The sequence below is a fragment of the Nyctibius grandis genome, chromosome 10 (assembly GCF_013368605.1).
Source record: "Nyctibius grandis isolate bNycGra1 chromosome 10, bNycGra1.pri, whole genome shotgun sequence".
Taxonomy (NCBI): Eukaryota; Metazoa; Chordata; class Aves; order Nyctibiiformes; family Nyctibiidae; genus Nyctibius; species Nyctibius grandis.
In genome coordinates this window covers 262,931-288,693 of record NC_090667.1, presented here as the reverse complement: position 1 = coordinate 288,693, position 25,763 = coordinate 262,931, and the positions used below count along the sequence as shown (strand labels likewise).

Here is a 25,763-nt window from a genome sequence, read left to right as displayed (position 1 = left end):
AGGGATTTCCTATTCTTAGTTCATTTACAGGTGGATTAAATTTTTCATGTGAATCATCTTTTTCTTTTCTAATGAAAAATGTCATATCTATAAACAGAAATTATTTTTATGCAGGGCAAAAGAATTTATTCATCAACATAGCTCAAGCCAGATCCGAGAGATACAGGGAGAAATTTAATGGTATGGGTCTGCCCCCAAATTAGAAAATTTTGATCTGTCATTACATGTCCTTGAGTCTTTAACATAACATTATTAGGCTATGTTCTACTTCTGTTATCCTGGATCAGAAGAAAGATCCTCCTAGCCCAGCATCCTGGTTCGGAAAGTGGCTGGGCACAGAGGGGAAACGTGAAGGCCGTGCACATTATAGTTCCCTGATTTATTTCCCCATCTTCACGTTGCTTTTTGAACTCTGGACTTCCAGCTGCGAAGCATGCTGTGGCAAAGACTTCTTTACATCCTACATCACTAACTATCAATTTTTGTTTACTTTAAACTTATTATATGATAATTGCTTGTACTGGAGGAGACAGTGAATGATGGCAATCTGTCCATCCATTCTATGACTAATTTTCCATACTTCCTTTTAACAGTGTCTCGCTTTCTGAGCCAGAAAAATCCTTACATCTCTCTGTCTTCCTGTCTCTCAGCAGCTGATCATTCTTCTTTGCCCTTCTTTGTACCTCTCCTGCTTCTGGGCACTAAGCTCTACCTGTTATAACCTCCTGATCTATTTCCTGAGTGTCAGTTCAGAGCCCACCATAGTGTGCATATGGTTGAGACTTAGAACTGTTTTCTGTCTGCATCACTTTGCAAACATCAACATTGAATTTCACCTGCAATTCTCCTGGCTAGTGTCACCAGCAAGCTCCGGCAATTCACTTACAAGTATGTTGGATGCTCTTGGTCTGACTGCAACTCCCTGTGTCAACTCAGCAGCGACAACCCTCCCTTGTGAACTATGACAAATTGACAACGACCTGCTGGATTCTCTGGCTCCAGACATACACAAGAACACACAAGGATGTGATCCCCAGCTCCGTGCAAGAAGTGCTAGCTTTGAGGAGATAAATAAAATAGTCTTACCTTGCCAAGAGGCACATTGACATCAAGGCCAAAGAATAAAGGCAAGAGAGAAGAACAAGAATAGAAATAGAAACTGTAGAAGAAAAAGAAGATGGCGTAAAAACTAAAGGTCATGGCACTGTAAGCATCAGGATTATTTTTGCACTCTGTAGGAAAATTAGAGTAACTGCATTCAGAAAACACTGTCCAGTTACTTCTGTAAGTACCATGCCACCACCCAGGCTTAGAAAACAGATCCCATTAATTTTGGTGATGAATCACAACTGGCACCATATTGAAAGCCTGAGGTATAGCTGTCACTATGAACCACTATGGGTTGACTGAAGTCACACAGCTGGATATCAAAAATAGCATGGGTAGTATTTTTAAGTGTGTTAAAAACCAGTGCCTGCAATCCATGCTGGAAATAGCCTGGGAATATATATATATGCATATACATACACAAACATAATATCAAACCCTAACCATTAAATGTTTAATAATAAATTTTTGTATGTCTCATTGTAATCATGAACGCGTTGTCTTCAGAGATGTGAATTTTTGCGAGTCGGTAGCTCTTTGGAAAATTGACACGAAAGGTCTCCTGTTCAAGGTCTCCTTTTGACCATGGCATAAGTTTTGCTTTGATTTCTTCTCATCACAGATTATCATCTGTTGTTTTTCCAAATTATATATATTAGAAAGAAAGACACTGAGTCTTTATATAACAAAAATATTGTCTGAAAAGTGGAAAGAATTACGTGTATCAACTTTTGCATTATACCCACTTGTTTCACTTCAGGAACATACATATAAACTGGAAAGGCTCATTAGCACTACTGTCATTGTACTAATATAGCCATTATCTCATATTATAGTTTACACATGTAAGTTGGTATTTACTAACGTAAGTCCATTGGCAAGGCTACCAGTGGAGATGCATCTTACACCAGTCTGGCACTTCAAGAAAAGATATTATTGGTAGCAGTATGCTGTGCCCATGCTATGATCTTTTTCCAACAATCCTGTCTAACCTATCTACAAGTAGCAAAACTCAATGTGACAGTCGGCCTTATTCACCAAAAAAATGCAGTGCATATTTTCAGAGAGAGAGCGTGTGTATATACATAGTATATATAAAGAATGTGCATATATAGTTCTTCAACAGTTCTGTTTAAGAGCAAGATTGTGGTATCGTATCGAGATTGCATAGTCAATTACAAGCTTCAAAGCAAGAGGACAGCATCAGAACCTGAGCTCCCTAGTCGTGCCAGATAAGGACAATCCTGAAACCTTCACTCAGTTTCATTCAGTCCTTCCTGCTTGCTAGCCTCATCTTGCCTGTAATGGAAATATTGCCTGTCTACCAACACAGCATTTAACAGCCAAGTAAAGGCTTCACCATTTTGTTCAGTATCATTCACCATAATTAAAAGTGTTTGGCATTCATTTCCTAAAATGAAATGTTGTGGAGGAGACTCTAAGATTCCGTATATACTGAAACAGAAACTGAAAAGAAAGCATAGTAGAACACCACCAACAGGTCCAGCTGATTCAGCTAAATGAAAAGTTCATGTAGTTCAAGAGAACTAGGTCATTACTTTCAAAAAAGTTGATCAGCGTGCTTCAGAAGTGTAAGAGAACCAACCTTTTCCTCCAGATCCTTAATTTGTCTCTTTTGGATGTCAGTTTTATCTTCTAAATCTCGGATTCTCTGCAAATCATAAAAGAAAGCATCTAGACTAAATTCTCAGTAAATTTGCTCCGCTGAACAAGTAACTTAATGTTCCAAGTGCCAAAGCCTAGAAATTAACAAACCCATGTCTTTGGCAGGGATAACCTTGTGTAGTACCATGACTCCATCCACTCACCCTGCATAACCACAACTTTACCATGTGTACAACTGCTCAAAATATGCTACTGCATATATGTGACTGTATCCTCAAATGCTGGAAATTAGTATCAATAGTGGATGTTTCATATTATCTAATTTATATTAATCCTGCATTAAATACATGGAATTCTGGATGAAAACTTTGGTTTGGAACTTTAAGGCTCAAAATATGCCAAAACCATCCTCCACAAGCTAATATCATATGTTTGTTTACACAGTAAAGGCACAAAGTATGAAACAACTCAAAAAACTAGATGCCAGGCTCCCTCATGACCTGGAGCTTGCCTAAATTTGACCTCAGCTTATTTTCTTACACAGCAGAGCTGGGTAGATATGCATGTGCATGGTTCTTTTCTCTTACCTGATGAGCCTGCTGGAGCAGCTCCATCCTCTCCTGAAGAATCTGGCAATCATATTCTCTGCTTTTCCTCAGCATCTGACGTCTTAGCTTTTCTACTGCTGTCCTCAGCTCTTCCTGCTGTTTTTCAGTGAGTAGTTCCCCAAACTTTATCACCGTTTCTTGCTGCAAAGCATTGTACAAGGTGGCTTCAAGCTCCTGGATCCTCTGGTTGATGCAATACCAAAAGCCAGTTAGAGATGAAACATTGTTTAAAACACAGTGGGAACTGGGGGGTTGGTGGCAGATTCACACACCTGCATGAGGCGCCTGCATCCCTGTGCTCAAGTGTGAAAAACGTGAAAAACAGAACTCAAAATGGTTCAGTGTTTTGACAAAAGGATAGGAACTTTTATTTTTAAGATACTTTAATATTAATTTTCTCTGACATCCCTCACTTTGACTTTTTTTTAAGCAGTTACAGAGATGACTGGGAGTTGGATAGAATTTTCATACCCATTTTATAAGTGTAAAGATGAATATTACACCAATTCTAAAATTTTGACCCATTGTGCTAAAAAACAAAAGAGGAAAGACTGAAGGTCACTGTCAGACTACTCTGCTTTTAATCTTGCTAATCAATGAGCATTCTCATTAACTTGACAAACCAAACGATGAACTTGCACAACCAGTTATCGGACCTATGTATCAGAATTTGATATAGCAGTGTTTATAGCAGGAACTCTTGCTTTTTGTGGCATATTATCTTCTTGCTATGACACGTGCAAAATGGCCAAGATTCCAGATGTGAGTTCCAGTTGGTTGCACTGACTCCAGTTGGACAAGTTGACATTAATGAGCAATATCTGCCTTTAACTGACAGAAGAGCTTCAGACTTCAGGAGATCTGCCTTTTTGTGACATGAAAAAACTAGGTGTGTTGAAGCTGTGCAGATTTTATGGTAGTGCATTAGAAGAATGGGAAAAAACAAATAAATAAAAAAAGTTACTATGAAAAAAGCCAAAACCTCTTCCTGATCCAACAGGAGTCTGTGTCCTGTCACAGTGCTGGCCAATATGTGCTGTAGAATTTCCTTTGTACATACCATGTATGCTTGGTCAAGAGCTTGCTTCCTGTAGTCTAATTCTTCCTCCAAATAGCCTTTTATTTTGCAAAATTGCTCCTACAATGACGGATCATTTGAATAGAAAAATGAATTAGTTACTCAAAATACTTTGGGAAGTTTTATTAAATCAGCTACAATTATCTGACTCAGGCAGGACTAGGAAACTGGTCTTCAACTGACACTCTGCAGAGTTATTAATATCTGACCCCGCTAGAAAAGAAGGAAGGGAAAATAGCTGTGGATTGCTTTTGTATGATAATACAGCTGATCTACATGGAACTAAATCCTTCATCTCTTTGTTAATTTCAGCGATATCGCTTGGCATTTCAGTAGTGTAAGTCAGGGGTTTCTCTGTATTTTTTCTGAAGATACCTCCTCTGACATCATGGACAACTCCTTTCGTGCTTTCTCTTATTTTGGAAGAAGCGTGAAAGTGCAATAAACTAAACAGGAGCTAAACAGGCTTATTCACGTTCACATGATTTGGGGGAAGCTGCTGTGCTTTAACTTCTCAGCCTGCTTTGAGATCAATGACACAAGTACAGACATACCATAGGAACAGAACGCAAACCACTACAGCTATCTAACTCCTGTAGTTATGCCTGTTCATCTTGTAGGTTACTGCCATGAACTACAATAAGAATAGGGTAAGGTACTAACTTTACTGGTGCTATAGCAACTTCAGTTCAGCTGTGAATGTTTTGCCTTTAGATAGTATGGGCTTAAAATGTAATGAAAGAAAACAGCGTGGTAATTCATTAGTTTCCGACATAATAGTACTGAATAAAATGTGATACAACAGCTGATGTTTAGACTGTGAATCTTATGAGACAAAGAGTGCGGTCATTTACATCTCTGAAAATCACTGAGCAACCTTTGAGCCCTCTGTACTTATTAATAAACAGTCATCCTCACAGAAAGAGAGCAAGTTTTCAAACCTTCACTATTTCTGTTTCTATGTTATTCGGCTGTTGCACGTGAACCAGACTAGTAACAATTTTATGGATTTACCAATGATCAGAGAAAGCCTGCATACTTAATTTGCCAAAAGACCTTTTTTAGTTATCTTTTGGCACACCAACTAAATGTGACACACTCGGTGTCTTGCCCCTAAAATGTATATTAAGGAAAGTTTGCTTACCATATCACTTTCCAGTTCTATCATCTTCTGATGCAGAGCAGCTTCAGCTCCCTCAATCTGCTGGATCCACTGGAGGGAAGACAATGAGAACTGTAACCTGCTGTGTTTTCTAGGCACACGGGAGGTGGCAAGTGGAACATCTACAGCATCTTCTAGTCTATTTTTAGTAACCTATTGCTAGTTCTGGGCCCATCTTGAGGCTGTTCTCCTATGACAGGGGCAGTCACAATGTCTGTAGGTATCACTCGATAGACAAGCAGAAAGAGGATCACCATTACAGATCACTGGAAGATGGAAAAGCACACTTCCTTGGGTGGGCAGGGAACCCCTTACCTCCCATGGATAAGGGCCCACGATGGGGCTCTAGCATCTCAAAAATAGCTTGGCTGGGTAGGTGGCAATTCTCTTTGCAGAGGAGGAATTGTTGAGTAGAGTTCTTGGAAGCTGTCATGCTGACAAAATTGTGCTGCATTTGAGCAACAGAAAGCAATTTTAACCAACCCTCACTTTCTTTTTCATTTCCAAAACAAGGAACTTGGACACATACTTTCAGTGAAAGTTTTGCATACAGATCCCTTCAGTAGCTTTGGTAGTCTCAAGACTAGAAATCCCACACTATAACTAATTATGGCTTAAATGTCTGATGGTTTCTCATTGAGCTTACAATTGCAAGTTTCGTTTGACATTCTTTTTGTATTTGCAGTTGTTTTGACTTCACAGATCGGGCCAGCTGAGTTTGATATTTTTGCTGCTTTAGCAAGGTGTTTGGGACTGTGCTGGCACAGTTTACTTTACCTGGGAAATCACTTCCTACACTAGAAAGTTTGACAATACTGACAACAACAGAGCAGAAAATTTCCAGTGTTGGATGAGGCCTTAGCTAACACGAGAGAGAAGCAAGCACACAATTTACCTTTTCTGCCAAGGACAATACAGTGGAAGCCTGAATTATGGCCACTTGTTCTTCATTTCTTAAATTCTGTGAAGAGAAAGAGAGGGAAGAAGAAAATTGGCAGCAGTTTCCTGCATGAATATAGATAATCCAGGCTACAGACTAGGCCTACAGTTTTCAGGGGATCCCTGTAGCATTGGGTATCCTGTTCCCATTGAAACATTCAGAGTCTATTAATGTATTAAAAAGAACACTACTTTTGCCTTTCTGCATGATATGGACTAACTACATGTTTTCATTCCATTGCATGTTATAAGAAATGTAAACTAAAATTAGACCCATTTGTCTGTCTTCATGCTAGTTTTACAAAGCTGAATTTCCATTAAAGCTTAAAACATACCTAATGTTGGCCAGAGACACAGGATGATCTCTTTTACATGGATGACTGAAGTGGGCAGCAATGCCCTCCTAGAAAGCCACAGGGGATTTCATTAATTCTTGCCTATTTATGAAACCGTTTGCAGAGGGATCCTGGTCCTGATGAAGATGTGGTTGGCTCAGACTGCTAAACTAACTCACGTGCTTTCCTGAATGACTGGAGTGCAGTCAGGCCCAGTTCCAAATATCAGTGGCCTTTGGACGTTCTTCCGTCTGCTAAACTGGATGTTAAACCTGCTATTTCCTCACTAGTTCTCTGACTACTGAAATCTCACAAATCCTTAGCTTATGGAAATAAACAGTCCTTAAATGAATTGTTCTGATATTACATAACAAGTATCTTAGAAAACAGTCATGATAATTACAGATTTCACTTACTCTACTGTACAAAATGCAGCTTGTAAAGTGAAAATACCTCCCACTTTTAACTTACCCCATTATCACCTAGGATGTCTAACTGCTTTATGAGGTCCGGGATGCTGACATCCTGCAAAGAGAGAATCATGTAAAGGCACTGCATGCACATTTTATCACGGCTGCAATATTCATCCCTCCTACAAACCACGTTGAAATCAACCATTTTGTTTTATCCTGTGGCGATGCATCACACACTGATTTCAGTTGCCTTTGAGACAGGTTTTATCATTATGGTGAAAATTATGAGTTCAATTCAATTGTGTCAGTCATCACACTCTTACATTAGACTGAGTTTAAATGCTTAAAGTTTAGTGGAGTTATTAGCAGAGATGAATGTAGTTAGAAGTGCTGCCTTATAAAACTGACCTACCTTAACCCCTTCCTTCACACAGTAGATCTGTAGAGCACTCACACCATCTGAGAATGGGTGGATCTGGAGATTAAATGGGGGGGACCGTCTCTCTCTTTCCTGAAAATAAATTGAAAAGATGCCAGAGAACATATTAAAATGAAGGAGACGCACACAGACTCATTAAACGCCATAGCTCTTCGTTTGACAAGTCAAAGAAAGAAAGATTTAGACCTAGTCTGAAAAAGAGTGTGCCCAGTGGGACGGGATCCTAAACTCAAGCTAATTATTTTACAGGAGATTATTTATTTGATGAATTATGTCAATTTGCAAATTGTCTGCAGAAAGGCTGTCACCTGGCTAAGACTTAAGTGATTTGCTTAATGAAGTGCTGAACAACTGTACGTTGTTGTAAATACTCCCTTTAGGAACAGGTATTTGACTTAAGACTACTAGGATACTCAGGTTACACATTTGCTCATCCTGCTATGTTGTATGTTCTAATATCTGTGGAAAGTAGTAAGTTCAAAAAAGCTGATCAATTTAGCTATTTATACACCTTCATTGCATAAAATCTACAAATATTTGTCCAGTATTAAAGGACCAAAGACAAAAATAAAAATTTGAAGATGTTGTTTCTCATCCCTTTCAGGTATTCAGGCAAGCACAGAAGTGAAGATCAAATTTCACTTTCAAATACATTTTTGGCTTATGAACATGTAATTCACTTGATCAGTCCAGTTCCGTGTCATATGGAAACAGCTGTCAGGTAAAACTGTGGGAAAGTTCTATGAATAAGGGACAAATCTGCCACAACACTGACTCATGACAGCCAGGAAAGGTTGTGTGTTACCTACAAGCTCCGAATGGCAAGTGTATAAGGCCTCGGACAGCAACGGAAAAGAACGACTGAGAAATAAACCGTATTGGAGCTTACTATTTCCAGGATATCAGAGCTGACATACTTCAGCTCACAATTAAAAATGCTGGGCCTGATTTGTTACTCTGTTATATCACTACAGTGCCGGTGTAATTACTTAAAGTTGGTGTCCAGTGCAAGTGCACTAGTTTAATTTGCTACCAGCTCTACTTTAACGAGCTCATCCATCACCTCTAGCTCAAGGTTGCGGAACTCCAGCAGCTCATTCTGGTCTCGGGCATCCTGCAGCTCCTGTTGCAGACGGTTGTTTTCTGCTTCCAGTTTCTCTATCTAATAGAAATATGTAAATTCAGGATCTGTGTGACTGTTACAAGAAACATTGAATATTTGGTGAGTAGTAGTTGAGGTAGCATAGGCAGTGCAAAATCCAAACTCTACAGATGATTCACTACTTGCTGTTTTACCTCAGGAAGTCTTCAGTTTACAGGTGAACTTCTGCTCACCAACTTGCTAAACATCATAAAATGTTGGGGGATATTGTTACAATATTGTTACAGCTAGCAGAAAAAAACAAGGGCAAAAGTAAATTGCAACATAACAATAAAATGCTTAGGCTGGAGGTTTTCCTAAAATAATCCAATCCCAGTGAAGATCAGTGGGGAAGTTAACTGTATGGAAGTGCCAGGTTAGCTATTAGATTAGTCTGCATTAGCTATTAAACACACTGCTCTCATGGTAAAGCACTGGAATAGATTGTCTGGGGAGGGATGTGGAGACGTCATTGTCGGAGGACTCTAGGAACAGGCTGAATAAATGTCTGTATCAAGAATGACATAGAAACAGCTGCACCTGCCTTGGAGAGGACCTTGGGCTAGATCAGAGATTCCCAGTGTGCCGTACATGAAGCACAGATGGCATGCAGGGAGAGCTGTCTTCGTGGGGGCAGTTACCTCAGCAGCCATCCCACCCCGTGCAAGTGCTTGTGTGAACTGCACAGCAAGCATCTCCACACAAGTAGTTCTGCCAATGAGCAGATAAACTTAAATACCACCCGTTGGCCAATTGTCTATAGCTTGCTTGCTGTGGACAACTCCACCACTAGCTCCTCAGCCTGCTCTCTTCTGCAAGTCTCCAGCCAGTGCCAGCACATGTATTTTGCAGTCAGGTTGTCTGAGTAGGGCCCAGCCAAGGACAGCTAGGGAGCATGGTTAAGACTGAGGTCAAATGAGCCCCCATGGGTCAGTTTGTCTGGATGGGGAAGGATGGCACAGGGCTGGAGACTAATTAGGTGTGTTTATGGAAGGGGAGAAACACAGGCTAAGAAACCCCATCTGGGGAGGTGAAAGATGGCAGGAGACCTGGTGCTGGAAGTTATGGCCTCTTGCCGATGGCAGTCATATGTATGGCCACTGCTGTTACTGTTGGTGATATGCAAGCAATGTTGAGGTCCTTCGTATCCTTATATTCCATGACTAAAAATATATACATACATACAAATGTATTACACACACAAACAGGTGATATTCCTAAATGTACCAAGGGACTGAGCAGTACAAGTTCCATGGGACCTAGGGATGACTTTAAGCCCTTAAAAATATACAGAAAGCACAGGGACTAGGAATATGAAAGGGTCCTGGTGTTAGAGAGCGACTGCATTTCTACTGCTGTTTCACACCCAGAAGCTAAGCTCAAAACATCCTGCCAATGCAGCAGCAGTGGACTCTTCAGTGCAATGCTACTGGAACACAAAGGTCCGCGCCTCGGAGCCAGAACGATGAGTAGAGCTTCCAGCTCTCAGGCTAGAGCTTACCAGCAAAGCTGGTGCAACAGCAACTGCGAGCAACAGCAGTGCCTAAGCAGAGCTGCAAGGGGCTTGTCCTTCCGTATGTTATCCTGTCCATATTAATCTGTGCTGTTCTATCCTTATACTACATCTATAAGCACCAGACTGCATGTCCAAAAAGTGTACTGTAGGACCCAGATCACCCTTCAGAGGGAGCATGCAAAACTTGGGAACATACCTTGTCTAAAAGCTCTTGGTTCCTCTTAATGAAAAGCTGTTTGTCTTCCACCCAGTGCGAGTCCTGTTGGATGAAGCAGTACTGTTATACAATAATCAGACTCCATGAGGTTGGGCACGTTTATTGAAAATGGGAGTCACAATATTCAGGCTTTAAAATCCTACAGGAATGAACTGTCATTTACAGAATAACAACATATTAGTATACCAAGCTGTAGCAAGGCTTCTGAACTCTCTAGACCTGCCTGTTTACTGAACAGTGACATTACATCTCATGGAAGTCTATACTGAAATTGCGCTAGGTATTTTGTAACCAGAGCAGGTAAGATCCAAAATAGGAAAAGAAAATACACAAGAAGTGCTTACCTGCCCTTTCTGTGCCAACGTTTTCTCCAGATCTTCTATTTTGGCTTTATATCTCTGGACTTCAGCTTGGAGCTGCTCCTGAGCCTGTTGAAGTCAGGCACAGCATTAAACAGTAACAAAACCAGGAAACCAAACACAGCAGAGTCTGGATTTATGCTGTTGCTTCCACTGAGTGCGTAAACATTACAAAGATTCTGGCTCAGTGATGTTTTGTGCTGCCCCTCAGATTGGCATACAGATGACATAAGGGAACAGGGTGGTAGATCAGCCCCCTCTCCCCACCCAAGCCTGTTATTATCATGTATTGCATTAGAGTAGCGAAATACAAGCTCAGGTATTCAGGGTGACAGGCTTTGCTCAAAGCCCCTAGTAAGGGGCAGTCCCTGAATTGAAGTGGTTAGTAGATGAGAGTGGCAAAGGTAGTGGAAAGAAGCAATTATAACTGCCTGGGGCATCTTCAAGAGCTGACTCAACAAAGTGCTAAACAACCTGGTGTGACCTCACAGCTGACACTGCTTTGAGCAGGAGTTTGGGCTGGAGACCACCTGAGGTCCCTTCCAGCCTGAATGATTCTATGATTTTATTAGAGCAACATTTTTAGCCTTGGAAGGTTTTCACTGTAGTCTGCATCACATTCAAATTTGAATGTAATTTGCATTTCTCTGTTAGAAATATTCAGGTCAATATTCTTGAAGTTGGTGCAATGTGTGCTTTTGTGAAAAAACACAGGCCTCCATTTACCTTTAAAACCCGACCGCTTCACACCTGGGCAAAAGATGAGAAAACCTTTGTGACTCTGTGCCAAACTGCAGAATTGCCTGCTTTGGCATGCCTGCCTAACTGCAGAGTTTTCAGGTTCAGGTGGAGGACAGCCCCTTGTAAGCTGAGTGATGGTGTCCATTCTTAATTGTCGCTCTCTTTAAATGTAGTCAGCGAGTGAAATGGACATCTCTCAGTTGTATGGATGTTGTATGTAACTCCATTCCCTTGTATGTCACTTTGAGGGGTTTGTATGTCCTGATAGCAATGGAATGCTTTCACCCTCAAACAAATACTGACCTTGGCTTCTCTTTCAGCATCTAGGATGCCTCCTGTCTGCTCCTGCAGTAGCGCATACGCTCTCTGCAGGGCCTGGTACTCCTTTGTCAGCTGTCGAAACCGCAGCTCTGATTCTTCCGCTGCTAAACCCTGAAGGATAAGAAAGGACATGTCTAAGCACCAAAAAGTAGAGCACTGCCAAAGCAAAGAATGGAAGTGTGATTTGTTAGGCACAATAGTTGGTTTACAGGTTTTGATTCAGATAGCTTTTTTGGTGAGCTGCTGTGATATAAAGTAATAAGAATGTGGAATTTATACAGTGTTTATATGTCTTCAAGCTAAAAGAAATGCGATAGGTTTATTTTCTTGAAGGGGGAGAGGAAAAAAATATTCTCAGATTGCAATGAAGTCATAGCTGTAGACTCTATGAACTAGATTTTGAAAGAACCTCTCAGCATTTCAGTATACCAGTAACCAAAATTGAAGCCAAACTTAATGAAGCACTTATCACTCAATATGCACTATAAAAACCTAAGTGTTTTTGAGAGCCTAGCCACTTGTTTTGGAAGTCAAAGTCTCTTGAAACCTGTCCTTGCCTATGGGAAGAGTCAGATCTTACCTCATCCAGATCATCATCTGGGGTTGCTGGTGTTCTGTCTGTTCTATATGAGGCCACAGAGGATGTTTCAGAGTCCATAGAATCATCATCATACCCAAAAACTGTATCCACCACATGTCTCTATAGAAGGGAAAATATGATTTCTGAATCTCCTTGGAAACACGTAGCATGAGCTCCTGATGGGGGCTGGGGGAAGGTTAGTTCAAAATCACATTACTAGTTACTAAAAAAAGGCAAGACATGAAAAAAGAGCAATGGGATACCCCTGCAATTACCATCTCTAAACAAACCCAAAGGGAATCAACATTGAAGATTAGGTCTTGTGCTGGTGGAGAATGAGTTTGCTGATTAATTTTTCTGAGCTGAGGATCTGGCTCAATCTAAAACTCTGAAAACACAATGGGAGCAGCAACATGCTAAAGGAAAAGTTTCTGCCCTCGCAGGAAGGCAGAAGAACTGTTTGTTAACTCCAAAGCTGTTCAGAAGACATCTATCAACATGCAGACTGGTGTGCAAAATAACACCATGAAGAGCTGGAAATGTGTCCAGAATAGGGAACCCTCCTTCTTCTCTCATGGGCACTGCTGGTATTTTTAATATCTCAGTGCTTCTCTCACTGATATTGCTGTTGGAGTGAGTGAAAGCTATGCTAATACAAAACTAGCATGAAGGAACTTTTATCTCACCATCTTTCCAGTACTATAGTAACTGCCACATGTTGTAAGAGATTGCTCACTCTACACGGTTTGGTTGTACGTCTGACACCTCACTATCTCCAATCTCAGTACCTGAATTAAATCAAATGAAAACTATGAGTCATGTCCTATGAAGGTACAGATGCTTGACTCTGCAGGCTTGGTTTCAGGGTACAGATTTCGGAATTTAAATACTTGACTTATGAATAATTCTGCAGACAAACTGGTCGACGAGCATTTAAGATGCACTTCTGCTTTGCAACATTTTTCACTTTTGCTGACAAGTTACAACCTTCTAAACCTGGAATTTGAATCACACAGAAAACACGTACCAAAGATGTCAATAACCTTTTACATATATTATCTTTTTTTGTTCATTATTTTTCCAAGTGAAGACAATAGCGATATTCTCCCATGTTATAATCTCTGGCTTAGAAATACAGTTGACTGATGAAAATACTTTTTTAGTCCTTGTCTCCCAGTTATGTCCGCTGTGTATTGCTCCAAAACCCATACAGAAACAATGTGATGACACCTCTAGAATTCACTGGTCTGAAATTCTCTGTGCGTAGGAGAGCGTTGCATTACTTTCCCAGAACACGGCTGATGTACTACGGGATGTGCTAGAGGACAAAGAGCAATCTAGCTCCATTTCCTACACAGTATTTGCACTTTCTGGAGATGGGATGTGGCTGTTGCAAAGTCATCCTTCACATCTAGATGATAAAGGAGCTATTTGAACCACTACTGACTACTCAGCTCTAAAATTGTTGTAAATTATACGAGCTTTGGACTTGACCCAATTCAGGGTAATACAAGGGGTAGCCAAAGGCCTGTGGAACTGAGCAGGAGAGAATTTCACTCAATTTCTCAGGCAGAAACTTCCACTTGAAGAATAAAGATGCACAAGGATTTTGTTTTAGCCCATATGGGCTATAAAAAATAGATAGCAGAAGATAGATAGGAAGGTGTCTGGAAATGTAAATACATCTCAGCATAACAGACTTTGAGACCAATATTTATAGAAACCAGATGGAAGAAAGATTATTACAAAATAGTTACACACCCGTAACTGAATTTCAAAGTGGACTTTAAAAGCTCTCCCAAAGTAACTAAGGTGTTTATAACTACAATCACTAAAGCAGATTGTTATAATCCACAAAACTCTCTTTACTCAGATTGCTAAAGTGTGTTTTCCTACAAAGCCCACTAGTATTTTTATAAGCTGAAAACAATTTTTCCTCTTACCTTAATTGGCTTTGAGCTCCTTTTATGCTTTCTGCGACGAATTAGTTTCTCCCTGTCCTGGAAAATAAGATTAAAAAGTTACTCTCTCTTCTCTTGTTTGCAGCTGTAGAAGGCCAGATCTACAGAGGAGATAAATCATTGGGCTTCCACCGAGTCTGTTCATACGTTCAAACAGGAATCTGATTACAGGTGGGAGGATTCATATCCAAATCTGTATATGTGTCAGCTGAAAACCACCTGAAGAAGAGAAGATGGGATATCTGAAAAAAACCCTTTGTTGTGCAGTTGCCTTGACAGGCTGTCAAATGACAGGCGCTGATGGATTTCCTGTTAAAATCACTGGGAAGCCTGTTGCAGAGGACTGGTTTGGGCTTTGTATGAGAGGCTGTCTGCTTTTCCTGCAGAGGAGATGCTGCCTCTGTCTCAAAGTCATTAAATGATGGTAGTGTTGATCCTCACCACTCCTAGCAATGATGTCTTAGAAGAGGCAATAGCCTGTTTTGGAGTCTCTTCTCCTTACCCCCAACATCATAATGCAAAGTCAGCTGAAAAAATGCCTGAAGAACTAGTGAACCACTGTCTAGCAGCACATGGTTTTCCAGCACATGATACTGCACTGAGTGCTTGCCTCTTGTTAAGGAAACTTTCTAATGGTAGCTTAGTTATAATGGTAAAACAGCTTGACACAGCCCTGCCTACATGGGAAGATGCATGTAGGTATCTTCCCAGGCTCCACAGTTCTTAGTCTGTGTTCATTTCTAGAGCTCAATTCACACACAAGAGTTATACTTTTGATTTGTAGGGGCTGATGCCCCACTAGATATTCAGTTAAACAGCACCCATGCACACCTACATCTAAAAATTTGCAGGTGTAAAAGTAAGATAATATATTAACCCTCAGACCTCTAGTTATGAGAAGAAATACTATCAGTGGTGAACTGTACACAGGAATCATTCCAAATTTCCTGGTGCTCTGGACATACCCTTGTTAACTCATCAATTATGTTCTGTTGTTCTATGACCTGAAGCTTTAAGAATTCAGTTTCTTGTTCCTCATTAGCCTGATCCAGGTCATTGAGAGATCTTAATTTCTTTAGAGGAGGATGCGATGTCATTTTTTCTCTCTGTGGTAAGAAGAAGAAATAGATAAAAAAAGATCCAGCAATTAAAAGACAAAAAGACCACCTTTCAGTTAAAAAATAGACATTATGTTTTGTTTAAGCCGTACAGCCCTTTCCATATGCTTCAGCTACACCAATTTTATAACTTTATTAATACCCATCAGCACTTCTTAACAATAAAGCAGCACAGCAAGGCTGAGTTCTTCAACCAGAACAAAAGCTTTACCTGTTTGCTTCTTGTGAGGCAATGTAGCCTCTACAGCAGCCGTTAAAGGTATTATAGCATAGCTCTTGCTTCGCCATGCATCAAGATGCCCCAACATGTGGCAAATATAGTTGAACTCCCTACCTGTCCAGTGGGTATGCAAATAGTATCTACTCCCATGACCCCATGCCCTTACCGATACCCATCACATGACCATATACAGTGAGGAAATGGACATGCTTTAGTCATGTGAAAGACATGCATCCAGTCAGAAGAGGATGAAAGGCAAAAACTGGGGTACCAGATCTGTTTTAACTAGAAGTACACATCCTGCCTGCTCCTCAGCATATGTGGGCGAAGAGATTGCTACAGCCCGTAAGAATTATTCTAGCCACCCACAGCTTGCTAACTTCCATAATTTGGGCATCTATAGTGTAAAGAGCAGATGTCAGGGAGCTAAGTTAGAAGATATGTGCTGTGTGCCCATATATGCACCAGTGGTGCTGCCTAGATGTCTAATGCATGCAGATTCCCAAGTCCCTGCTCTTTGCTGTGGGGGAGCCCAAGGGGCTGTGATCTGTACAACCACAACTGTGCAACAATTCTGACCTGTGAGACCTGCAATAAGTTTATCTGTCTTCTAGTCATGGGTGAATCGCAGAGTCTTAAAGTGGATTAACCTTGTAACACTAAAGCCTTTTTTCTATAAGAAAGTGAATCTGATCATCTCATCCTCATCAGCAGGAAAGCTGCATCCATTGCAGAACAGCCAGCCTGCTCAAGATAAGGACAGTGTCTGCTGCAAGCCAGAGACAAGACACACAAACGCACTTAGCAGGGGAAGTCTTCTCAGCCTGCCAGATTACATCTGGCACCCAGAACTTCCACCTCCTTTTTTTATTAATGCCAAAGCAACATCAGTGCATGTGTGGGGGCTGGATTCTGACTGATACTCAGGGCAATTCCACCTGAAGGATATACAAACATAACTGCTTTGACCCCACTTCATATAGCCCTGATATGTGAAATTTATAACCCTCACCAAATTTATAACACCACCATTCTTCCTTTCCCATATCCATCTACAATGCATATGTTTTATGGAAAGATTGTATGTGCTCAGTGGCAGACCAGAACTTTACTTTGCCATCATCAGCTGTAATAAGAACATGTACCTGCAAAGATGAACATCATGCTGGCTGAAAACATTACTCTTAACAGCTTCCTTTTTGAGTTACAGATGCAAAATAGCACAGTGGGATATGACTCACTCAATGATACTATTTTTTTTCCTTTTTCAAAAACAATTGAAACTCAATATTCTAATTTCTGGGATAGTATTAAAGACTTACTATGCATTCACTTAAATATATTGCACATGTATGCATAATACACAGTGTTATAGTATGTAAGTCTTATTCTATACAGACCTAGGCATGGCCGTATCTTATCAATAGAATAACACACTATATGCAACACATTTTCTCTATGTATATATATGCACACACTATGAAGATGTGGCCACCATACAGACATAGATCATACAGTAATCCTCATTTTGCTCTTCAGTACCAACCATTTCTATATTTTCTTTAGTGACTGCTTTGAGTTTATCTTCCATGCGCTGCAAAGACTGCATAAGTTCATCATTTCTCTTCGTGAGGCACTTGTTCTTTTCCACAAGAGGTTTACATTGTTTCTCAGCTTCTCGGACACGCTTCAACTGGATTGATAACAGCAATTAGTAATTGTAAATAATCCAAATAAAAGATATTTTTTTCTCCCTCCTTTGTCAGAAGTTATTTTTGTTACTTCCCTGTTGGACTACCCTCCCAGTAAAATGCCAGAAAAGTGATCTAATGAAACTGATGCTTACAGCTTCCATAACTTACTTTATCTATAAATCTTAAAGCATAATTCTGCATATCTGTTTCTGAAAGATGGCTTTATTTATGGGAAAATTCAGACATAGAGGTGAAGCAACCCAACACACAGTCAGGTAACTGCAAAGCTGCTACAAAAGTCTGAAACGACCTGTGCTTTATCTGCAAGAAAGCCACTGATTTTCTCATTGAAAGGCAGATTTGCACAGGTACCTACTCAGTCTGGATCACAGCAATTACAACATAGCTTAAGTCTGGTTTTTAATGCCACACAGTGAAACACTTGTGCACATGCACAATGAACTTCGTTTTAATCAACAAATCACATAGGATTTAAACAACAAATCCCATAAGATATGAATGTATCTTACGGCATGCTTGGAAGTTCCAGTATCGGTACAACTGAAGTTTTAACCAAGGTCTCTTCCTCTGAAAAATTAGTTCCATACAGTAATATGGAGTGTTTTATAGATAAAAATTACTTTTCTAAGGGAGGACAAGGAAGATGGCATGTGGCTGTGGAAAGACATCACCTTTGTGTTCAGATGATCTACCTAACAAAGGCACTGTCCCAGTTCTCTATTACTGTTCATCTCTGGGAGGTTCCTGCCCATGCAGTTCTGCTGCAGAAATGACTGTGAGAGTTTTCTGTAGCTATTAAGGACAGTTTGCCATATTTGCTTACATTATCACATCATTTTACAAGGCTATTTAAACTAACCCAGTGATTTTGTCTGAAGCAGGTTAGCAAGTACTAGAAGATCCCTTCTGCTAACGGAAAAGGGGGGAGCACCTAGGAAGTGGTTACAACTTTGATCAGCACAGTTGTGGGCAAAACAACCATTTGTCCTGCGCTAAGAATGAAGTTAGTTGTTGCTAGTCCGAATGTATCTTAAAGTGTATGGTATTTCCAGCAGTAGTCCTGGTCACATTTAACAAAATGCGTTCATTGTAGTCATATTGTGCAAGATACAGCTTAGAAGCCTTTTAAAATTATTTTTTTCCTTGTGAAAAAAGAGGCTGAATATTTAATGAGATGAAACAGCTAATCAAGCTGACTCATCAGTCTCCCCAGTATCACAGAAATTTGGGAGTTGAGAACTTTTCGTAACTGAAGAGAGACACACAAACATAGTTGTAATTTGCAATCTTGATAAGACATTATTTTGCAAATACTACATTAAGAACACTGAGGAGATCCAAGCCAGCTAAACTGATATGAAAGGAGTGCATTAGTACTCCCAGCTCAGGAATAAATTTAAAAAAGAAAAAAAAAAATCAAGAGTTGAATTTCACCACCCTCATCCTTAATCACAGAAGTAGAAATATGGAGAGGTTAAAAAGCCAGGGTGCTGACTTCAACACACAGGTATCACCACCTAGGAGTAAATCAGATAAAGGGATCAATTCACCATTGTCCATTCTCCCTAGATCTGATACTTAACTATTCTCAAGCTGGTCAAATACTGGACTACAGACATTATTTCATTTACAAGATAAGTCTCACCACACACTGTTGTATGCTCCAAAGGTCAAGGAGGGAACATAAGCATTCACATAGAAACCTACAAGCCTCTCTGCCTCAACTTTCGTTGTGATTTTGTACTTGTGTAGCTTCAATGGAATTACTGTTTAATTCTAGGATAAAAAATCATCCTTAGCCTCCTCAGTGACTAGCCTGATGGATGGAAACGGCATATTCATCACTGGCTGCCATCCTTGGATCCTCCTCTCTTTGCCTTTCCCTACGGCTCCCGACCTCCTCTGTCTGACAGTGCAAAGCTCACACACCAGTTCGTTCCGTTCGTCAACGAGCAACGTGTTCCTGTCTTCCAGCTTCCGGATTGTGGCATTCAGCTCCGCGATCCTCTTCTGGTTTCTGCGCAAGTCCTGTTCATTGGCAACAACATAATACAGTTACTGATACTTTTCAAAATACACGCTTGGGAAAGAATCCTCAAACACCACACACCAGTCAACTTAAGCTGTCATCATCAACAAATTATATTTATGTATTTTTGCAGTATTGAACATGCTGGCAAAAATACATATATTTTTTTAAAGAAAGTATCTGGTTTGGGGGATACTTTAATTGAAAATTTTCATCTGTTTAAAAAAATAGAGAAAAAAAACAAATAGATGTCGATATTTTTTAATGATGGGGAAGAAAAAGCAAAAAGCTAAAATATTCTAATTTTTATTGCTTTTTCCTATACATTGCTTCTATTTGCCAAGCCACTATGTCAGGTGAAAAAGTAAGGACATCCCATTCAGTATCAATTGCATTTACTTTCTTATTCCTCATTTGTATATGTGTAAACATGTGTGTATGTACATACACACGTTTGTTGTGTAAACATAACCAGTGAGTTTCGTGCTTTGTGAATGACAGCAAGGGCTGTGTATGTGGAGAATAAGACAGAGAAAGAGGAGGATCTCCTCAGAGTCTCCCGGATTCCCCCCTCCAGCCTCTCCCTGCCCATCTTCCCAATTCTGTCTGGTTTTGAGGATGCATGCTATCCACGTAGTTATGTTCATGGAATGATTCTTTCAAAGGGGCACTAATTATTTAAGATGTTTTATATTTGTAAATAGAGCAACTGAGGAAACAGCCTTACAAAGCTTTGTCCCACTACTTTCTCTGAAGAATCTATGGACATAACTTCTGTGTAGTGAATAAGAGTGAGAATTTTTTCCCAGAGCCTGAGAAAATATTTAAGCAGAACAGTCACGTTTCTGTTTCGCAGGGGCCAGTAAAACCTGCGTACAGGGCTGCTGCAGTGCTCCGAACCATCTCCAGCCCTTCCCGGGATCTCTCTCTTGGGACTGCTCATGTTACACTCTGCCTCCTTCACCAAGAAGAGCTGTTCATCCAGAGCTTCCTTCTGCAGCTGCAGCTTCTGCACATAGCCTGTCTGTGTCTCCAGTTCTTTCTCCAGGGAAAATATGATCCTGTCTTTAGCCTTGATCTCGTCCATCTGAATGAGAAAAACACCACAACAACAATATTACTGTGTACAGGCAATAGCATTTCAGCCCTCTCCAATCTAGTAGTACATGTTTTACTTAACAGCGGTGTTTACCACTTGAATCTGCTACATCATACTGCACCAGGCTTGTAAAACAATACACTTAGAGGTTTCAGCCATAACCATACATTGGCACAGTAGTAGATTCACCAGTCTTACACAGAGCGAAACCCAGGAACTGAGCATGGTGTGATGTGTTAACGGGTAATTACATTAAAAGTTCAGGTTTTCACATTGTATTTTGGTCAATTACTTATACTAGTGAAAAATAAGTATAAACTCTGACAAACCCAAAAAAGTTCAGACTAGCTCCTGCTCGTGTAAATGGAGCTACATTAGCTGAGACAGTAGAGGTTACGGACCGATTCTCACAAACAGATCTGTGCAGACCCAGTAATTCTTAAAGCTGATTACCATGTTGCTAATCTTCCCCTGAGTGCAAACTCAAGGCGATTCATTTTATTGTTACTTCGTTTCTGCCGAATATCCCAGGACTATCCAAGACAAAAAGAAGTGTCTCTTATTTCACCTCACAGCAACTTTAAGAATGATGGCTGAGAGGACAATTTTAGATTAAAACTTAGAATAAGATCAGCCCATATATGCCTTGCAACCATAAAAATTGATACAAAGCTGCTAACATCATTGAGCTCAAGAAAATTTGGTGAACCAGAATTTGCAGATGACTCTGTCAAAATAAAAGTAGTATTATCTGAAAACAAAAGTGACATCTATGCTAAATTTTGCCTGAAGCTGCCAAAGATACTTTCTGGTGTAGCAGCTTTCTAGGCTTGCTGAAATCCTCCCCAAAGTATTTTTCAAATAAAGTAGGGCTAGATTCTGATCTCCATTAACTAGATGTCACTCTGACGTAACTTCCTCCACTCTGATAGCAATACGATGGATTTGGAAACCACTAGTGTAAGTGAGATAAAAATAATTCTGGACTTGTTCAAGGTTCTTATGCAAGTAAATAGCCTTCAAAAAGCATTTCATCAGTTGCTAAAGATAAAATCATACAATATATAGGTGGAATCTGAGCTGATCTTCATGTTACTAAATGGCTCAGTTTTATCCCAAATTTCACTATAGTTCCTTTTTGTATTAAAACCCTGAAAATAGATCCTCAACTTCAGACAAAAATGAAAAGAGAAAAGTAGTTTGTCCTCATGGCTGCACAGAACTGCAAATGGGGATCAAAGTAACAAGAAGGGTCAAAATTCAGAAGGCAGATATGAAGAATCCACCACTACTACTCTGTACTATATTATTGAGCGTTTTGGCAACACAAGAATATACCTCCAGTACACAGACTTTGAAGTGGGGGGAGAGGGGGAAAGAAAAAAAAAAAGAAAAAAAAATCATTCTTGACAGTTTAAATTACCATTTCTTTTACTTAACTGTCAAATCTTGAATTCCAGTTTTCAAGCCAAACTTTCCACTGTTGCAGGCAGGCCCAGCTCCCCAGATGACAGGGAAACCTGGCAACTTGCACCATTGCTGATGCGGGCCTCATTTTGTTCATTTTCCCCATTAATTACTGAAGGCTATGCCAAGACCAAACCAAAAGATATCTCCTGTTCTGGGATGGTTTATTGTGTTTAGGATACCATCACAAGGGCTAGAGAAACTTAACAAACTGCAAGTGCAGATGCAAACACTCTTTTTCTAACACTTTGCATTGCACATGTATTATCATCTCAGCAAGCCAAACCCTTACGGAGTAGGCCAATCACTCTCTTACTTCAAGGTGTTTATTAGCTGCCATCACAGTGGCTGCTCTAGCCAATTCACCGTGATCTATTGACTGCTGAGAAATGACAGTGAGAAGTTTGTAATACTTCTACAAACTGAGGTGCATTGCAGAGTTGTTATTCACAACAAGCTATGAGGCACAAGAGGTAAACTCACTACAGCACAAGAGAACACATGAACTGTTTTGGTTACTGACCAGGCGGCGAATATCCCTTTCACTCTCCCATTTGATCTTGGAAATGGCTTCCTGGTGGGACTGATGCTCACTCCGAAGATCCCCCGCCTTGATCTTGTCAGCTTGGATCATATTGTTAAGGGCCTCATCTACCTGCTTTTTGGCAGACTTCAGTTCAGTAATTTCCTGCAGAAGCTTAAGGCGCTCGGAGTCAAACTGTTTTCTGGCCTCTTCCCGAGCCTCAATAGTCAGCGCTGTCCTTACTTTATCACTGCTCCCATCCCGCAGCGCACACAGCGCTGACTTGAGGCGCTGGATTTCGCTGTCTCGGACTTTCACCATCCGCGTCATCTCCTGCTCATGCTGTTTGATGAGGTTCTCCCTCACAGCCTGCAGCTCCTTCATTTTCTCCTCATGGAGTTTGGCTTTCAGCTCCGTGATCTGCACGGTCTGCTTGCGCTGCTCCACCTCGCGGATACGCTTAGTTTCTTGAGTTTTCTCTCTTTCAAGTTTAGCAACCTACATTGAGATAAAATGACAGCCACCTCCTACCAACATAATGTTATCAAAACAAGCCCACCCAAACATACATGTCAAATTGAGGAATACCCTGCTGCAGATCCTAGATGATCCTCCACCCTCCTACAACAAAATACGCGCCAACTCCTGGGGCATTCACATAGATTTTACACTGTCTTTACTCAAGCCAAAAAAACCTTGTCTTCTCCAGGTGTCTTGCCTCACGCAGTGACACTACATGTACTTCCAATATTTCCTTAAGAAACAAAACTTCGTGTATATGCGTGCATTGTTTAATAACTTTTTAACCCGTCAGTCAATGTCAGTCAAATTCACCAGAAAGTTAGAGGGCTCAGAAACAGCAAGGTTCCTACAACTTTCATGACCATGGGCAGTCATCAGAGAAGAGAGAAGTGCTTGCCTCTATATGATCCCAACTGAGGTAAGGTGCAAGTCTGAAAGTCTAGGAAACATTTAATCTTTTACAGATTTTCTCACCCATACATAGAGCTTTAACGGGTATTTGTAGTCACTTCTTAGACCTATGTACAGAAAGGCATGCTTCACCGGTTATTATGCTTATGGAACTGCTAGCTTTACTTAAAATATGTCCTTTAAAAACTGTTGTTAATGAAGAGTAGCGAAGTTCTTTGTCCATAGGGAAGCTAATGAGGGCCTTGTGGAAAAAGGATTATTACATTTGAAGCAGTGGAAAAGAGACCTGTTCAATAAAAGACCACAGTGGCTCAGAGGTTTCAGCCCTCTTTGGATTTATTGGTAAAATGAACTTATTGCTAGCAGAGATGGGAAAAGCCCAAAGATACAATTTGTTTGACCCCTTTGTGGGATGAACACTTTCTTAAAGCTCCTTCTGACACTACGGGTGTCTGCCCAGTTTGGCATCCTATTTCTAACCTGATTTTACAAATGACGTTGTACCAAGATGTCCAATCTGAACCTGCTTATGCCTAGGGAAAAAGGAGGAAAGAGCTAAAATCTGAATTCCAGACGAAAATCAAATTTGCAGTGACGTCTGCTCCTCTCAATCCAAACTGCAGAACAATTCAGATGTGTGATCTGCTTCCTGAGACTGTAGTTTTTAGCCCCCCACTACTCCATGGTGACAATTCCTTTAATATCCCGAGCACTGAGTCTGACTTAGTCGCAGGAATGGACGAGAGCACCTATGGATGGGCATCCCGAGACGTATTGAAGCATGGAATTTTATTATTTTGTTCATGCTCTGCTCCCCTCCTTTCCAGTGTTACTCAAGCACATATAAATATACTTCAGATAAGCTTTTTTTGGTTCTGTTTTCAAGACTTTCCTGCTCTTGTAACTCTCATTATTTTGGGCCATCCTTGAAGTGATGTCTAGTAACAAAAATCTGCACTGGCAACTTCCGTATTGGAATTCCATAGCTGCAGTGATAACAAAAGCAGCAAGACTCGGAATATAGTGGAAAGCATTACAGAAGCTCCCTGGGCCATCAGTTTTCTGGCAGCCAGCCTGTGGCTCCTTAAGAGAATAACTAAGCCTTGTCTGTGTGCAACACATGAATGCGAAAGCTTGTACGGAAAACAAAAGAATGAAAAAACATTTTTGCTTTCCAAGACTCATCAACCATCTATGAAAGAAAAAGATGCAGAATGAGTTTGAAAGAGTGATGATGTCTGCTTTGGTGCAGCTTGCAAATCTTGTCTCTTTTAAAAGGCTGCGAATGAATGGCTATAAATCTCACTGGTAGGTGAAGGGAGAATGCCCCCAGAGGTTGTACCAAAGGATTCTAATGTATATGGGAGGCACCTCAAACCTTCACAGGTATGTCTACACTATAGGGCCATAGCTATACCCTGCACGCACGATACTCAGCTGGCTTTAGACTACCTTTACGTATCTGAGACTGTAACTCTGGCAGACTATTGGTACCTGAACAAGCTTTAAAAAATGCATACATACTCTAGTGTATACAACACAGTTCAGCTGCACTGCAGATGGATTACAAGGGTTGATATGGATTGTCCTGTTATACATTTAAGGAATACTTCACTCAACTTTGAAATAAGGGCATGTCTTGCTGAAGTATCAGCCATTCAAAAAACAGCAACACTACACAATTTATAAACACTGACTGGATGGGATGAAACCCACTAACTGGAATATGGCCAAAGATGTTACAAAAGACATTGCTCCCTCTGAGGGCCAGAGGCTTCTTAAACTTGTACCTCAGTAAAAAGGAGCCTTTTCCATGGAAGCAACAGGGCATCCACAGTAAGAAAATGTTGTATGCAGGGAAAGAATCAGACCTCTGTTCCAGGAAAAGAGTTGCACTGCATCTGTTGATTTCTGTGATACTATTTTTCCCCATGTGTTTCTCTCCTTCAGCGCAGACACTGTTATTTAAAACCAAACCCTCACTCACCTTAGATTTCTCCTGATGCAGCTCAATTTGAATGTCTGTTAGCTTGGTCCTGAGTTCCTCATTGGCAGCCTGCAGGGCAACAATCAGTGCCTCAGGCTTTTCGCCCTTGCTACGTCCTTTTTTTGACAT

General features: G+C 40.5%; 1 protein-coding gene across 2 annotated transcripts; it reads right to left on the bottom strand.

Moving 5' to 3' along the window:
* Nucleotides 1-1,108: 1,108 nt before the first annotated feature.
* JAKMIP2 (janus kinase and microtubule interacting protein 2) lies at nt 1,109-25,763 on the bottom strand. 2 transcript variants are annotated; one of them, XM_068408572.1, is made up of 20 exons: nt 25,635-25,763; nt 22,715-23,212; nt 20,503-20,712; nt 19,526-19,624; nt 17,428-17,574; nt 15,509-15,649; nt 14,526-14,582; nt 12,583-12,702; nt 11,985-12,113; nt 10,926-11,009; nt 10,561-10,623; nt 8,771-8,869; nt 7,681-7,779; nt 7,327-7,380; nt 6,477-6,542; nt 5,564-5,632; nt 4,402-4,479; nt 3,321-3,524; nt 2,714-2,779; nt 1,109-1,159 (listed from the first exon to the last, which is right to left on the bottom strand). In XM_068408572.1, exons 1-20 carry the CDS (start codon nt 25,761-25,763, stop codon nt 1,109-1,111), a joined length of 2,463 nt encoding a protein of 820 aa, XP_068264673.1. The 2 variants fall into 2 exon arrangements, with proteins under 2 accessions (XP_068264673.1, XP_068264674.1); XM_068408573.1 differs by lacking the exon at nt 10,561-10,623.

Bases quoted from the DNA above. Each gene is read 5' to 3' on its own strand.
- JAKMIP2 (XM_068408572.1), bottom strand. From the start codon at position 25,763: ATGTCAAAAAAAGGACGTAGCAAGGGCGAAAAGCCTGAGGCACTGATT. The intron at 12,114-12,582 runs GTAAGATCTGAC...CTTATCCTTCAG, and splicing joins CAGATGATGATCTGGATGAG to GGTTTAGCAGCGGAAGAATC. The intron at 2,780-3,320 runs GTAAGAGAAAAG...TATGATTTGCAG, and splicing joins TGCTCCAGCAGGCTCATCAG to AGAATCCGAGATTTAGAAGA.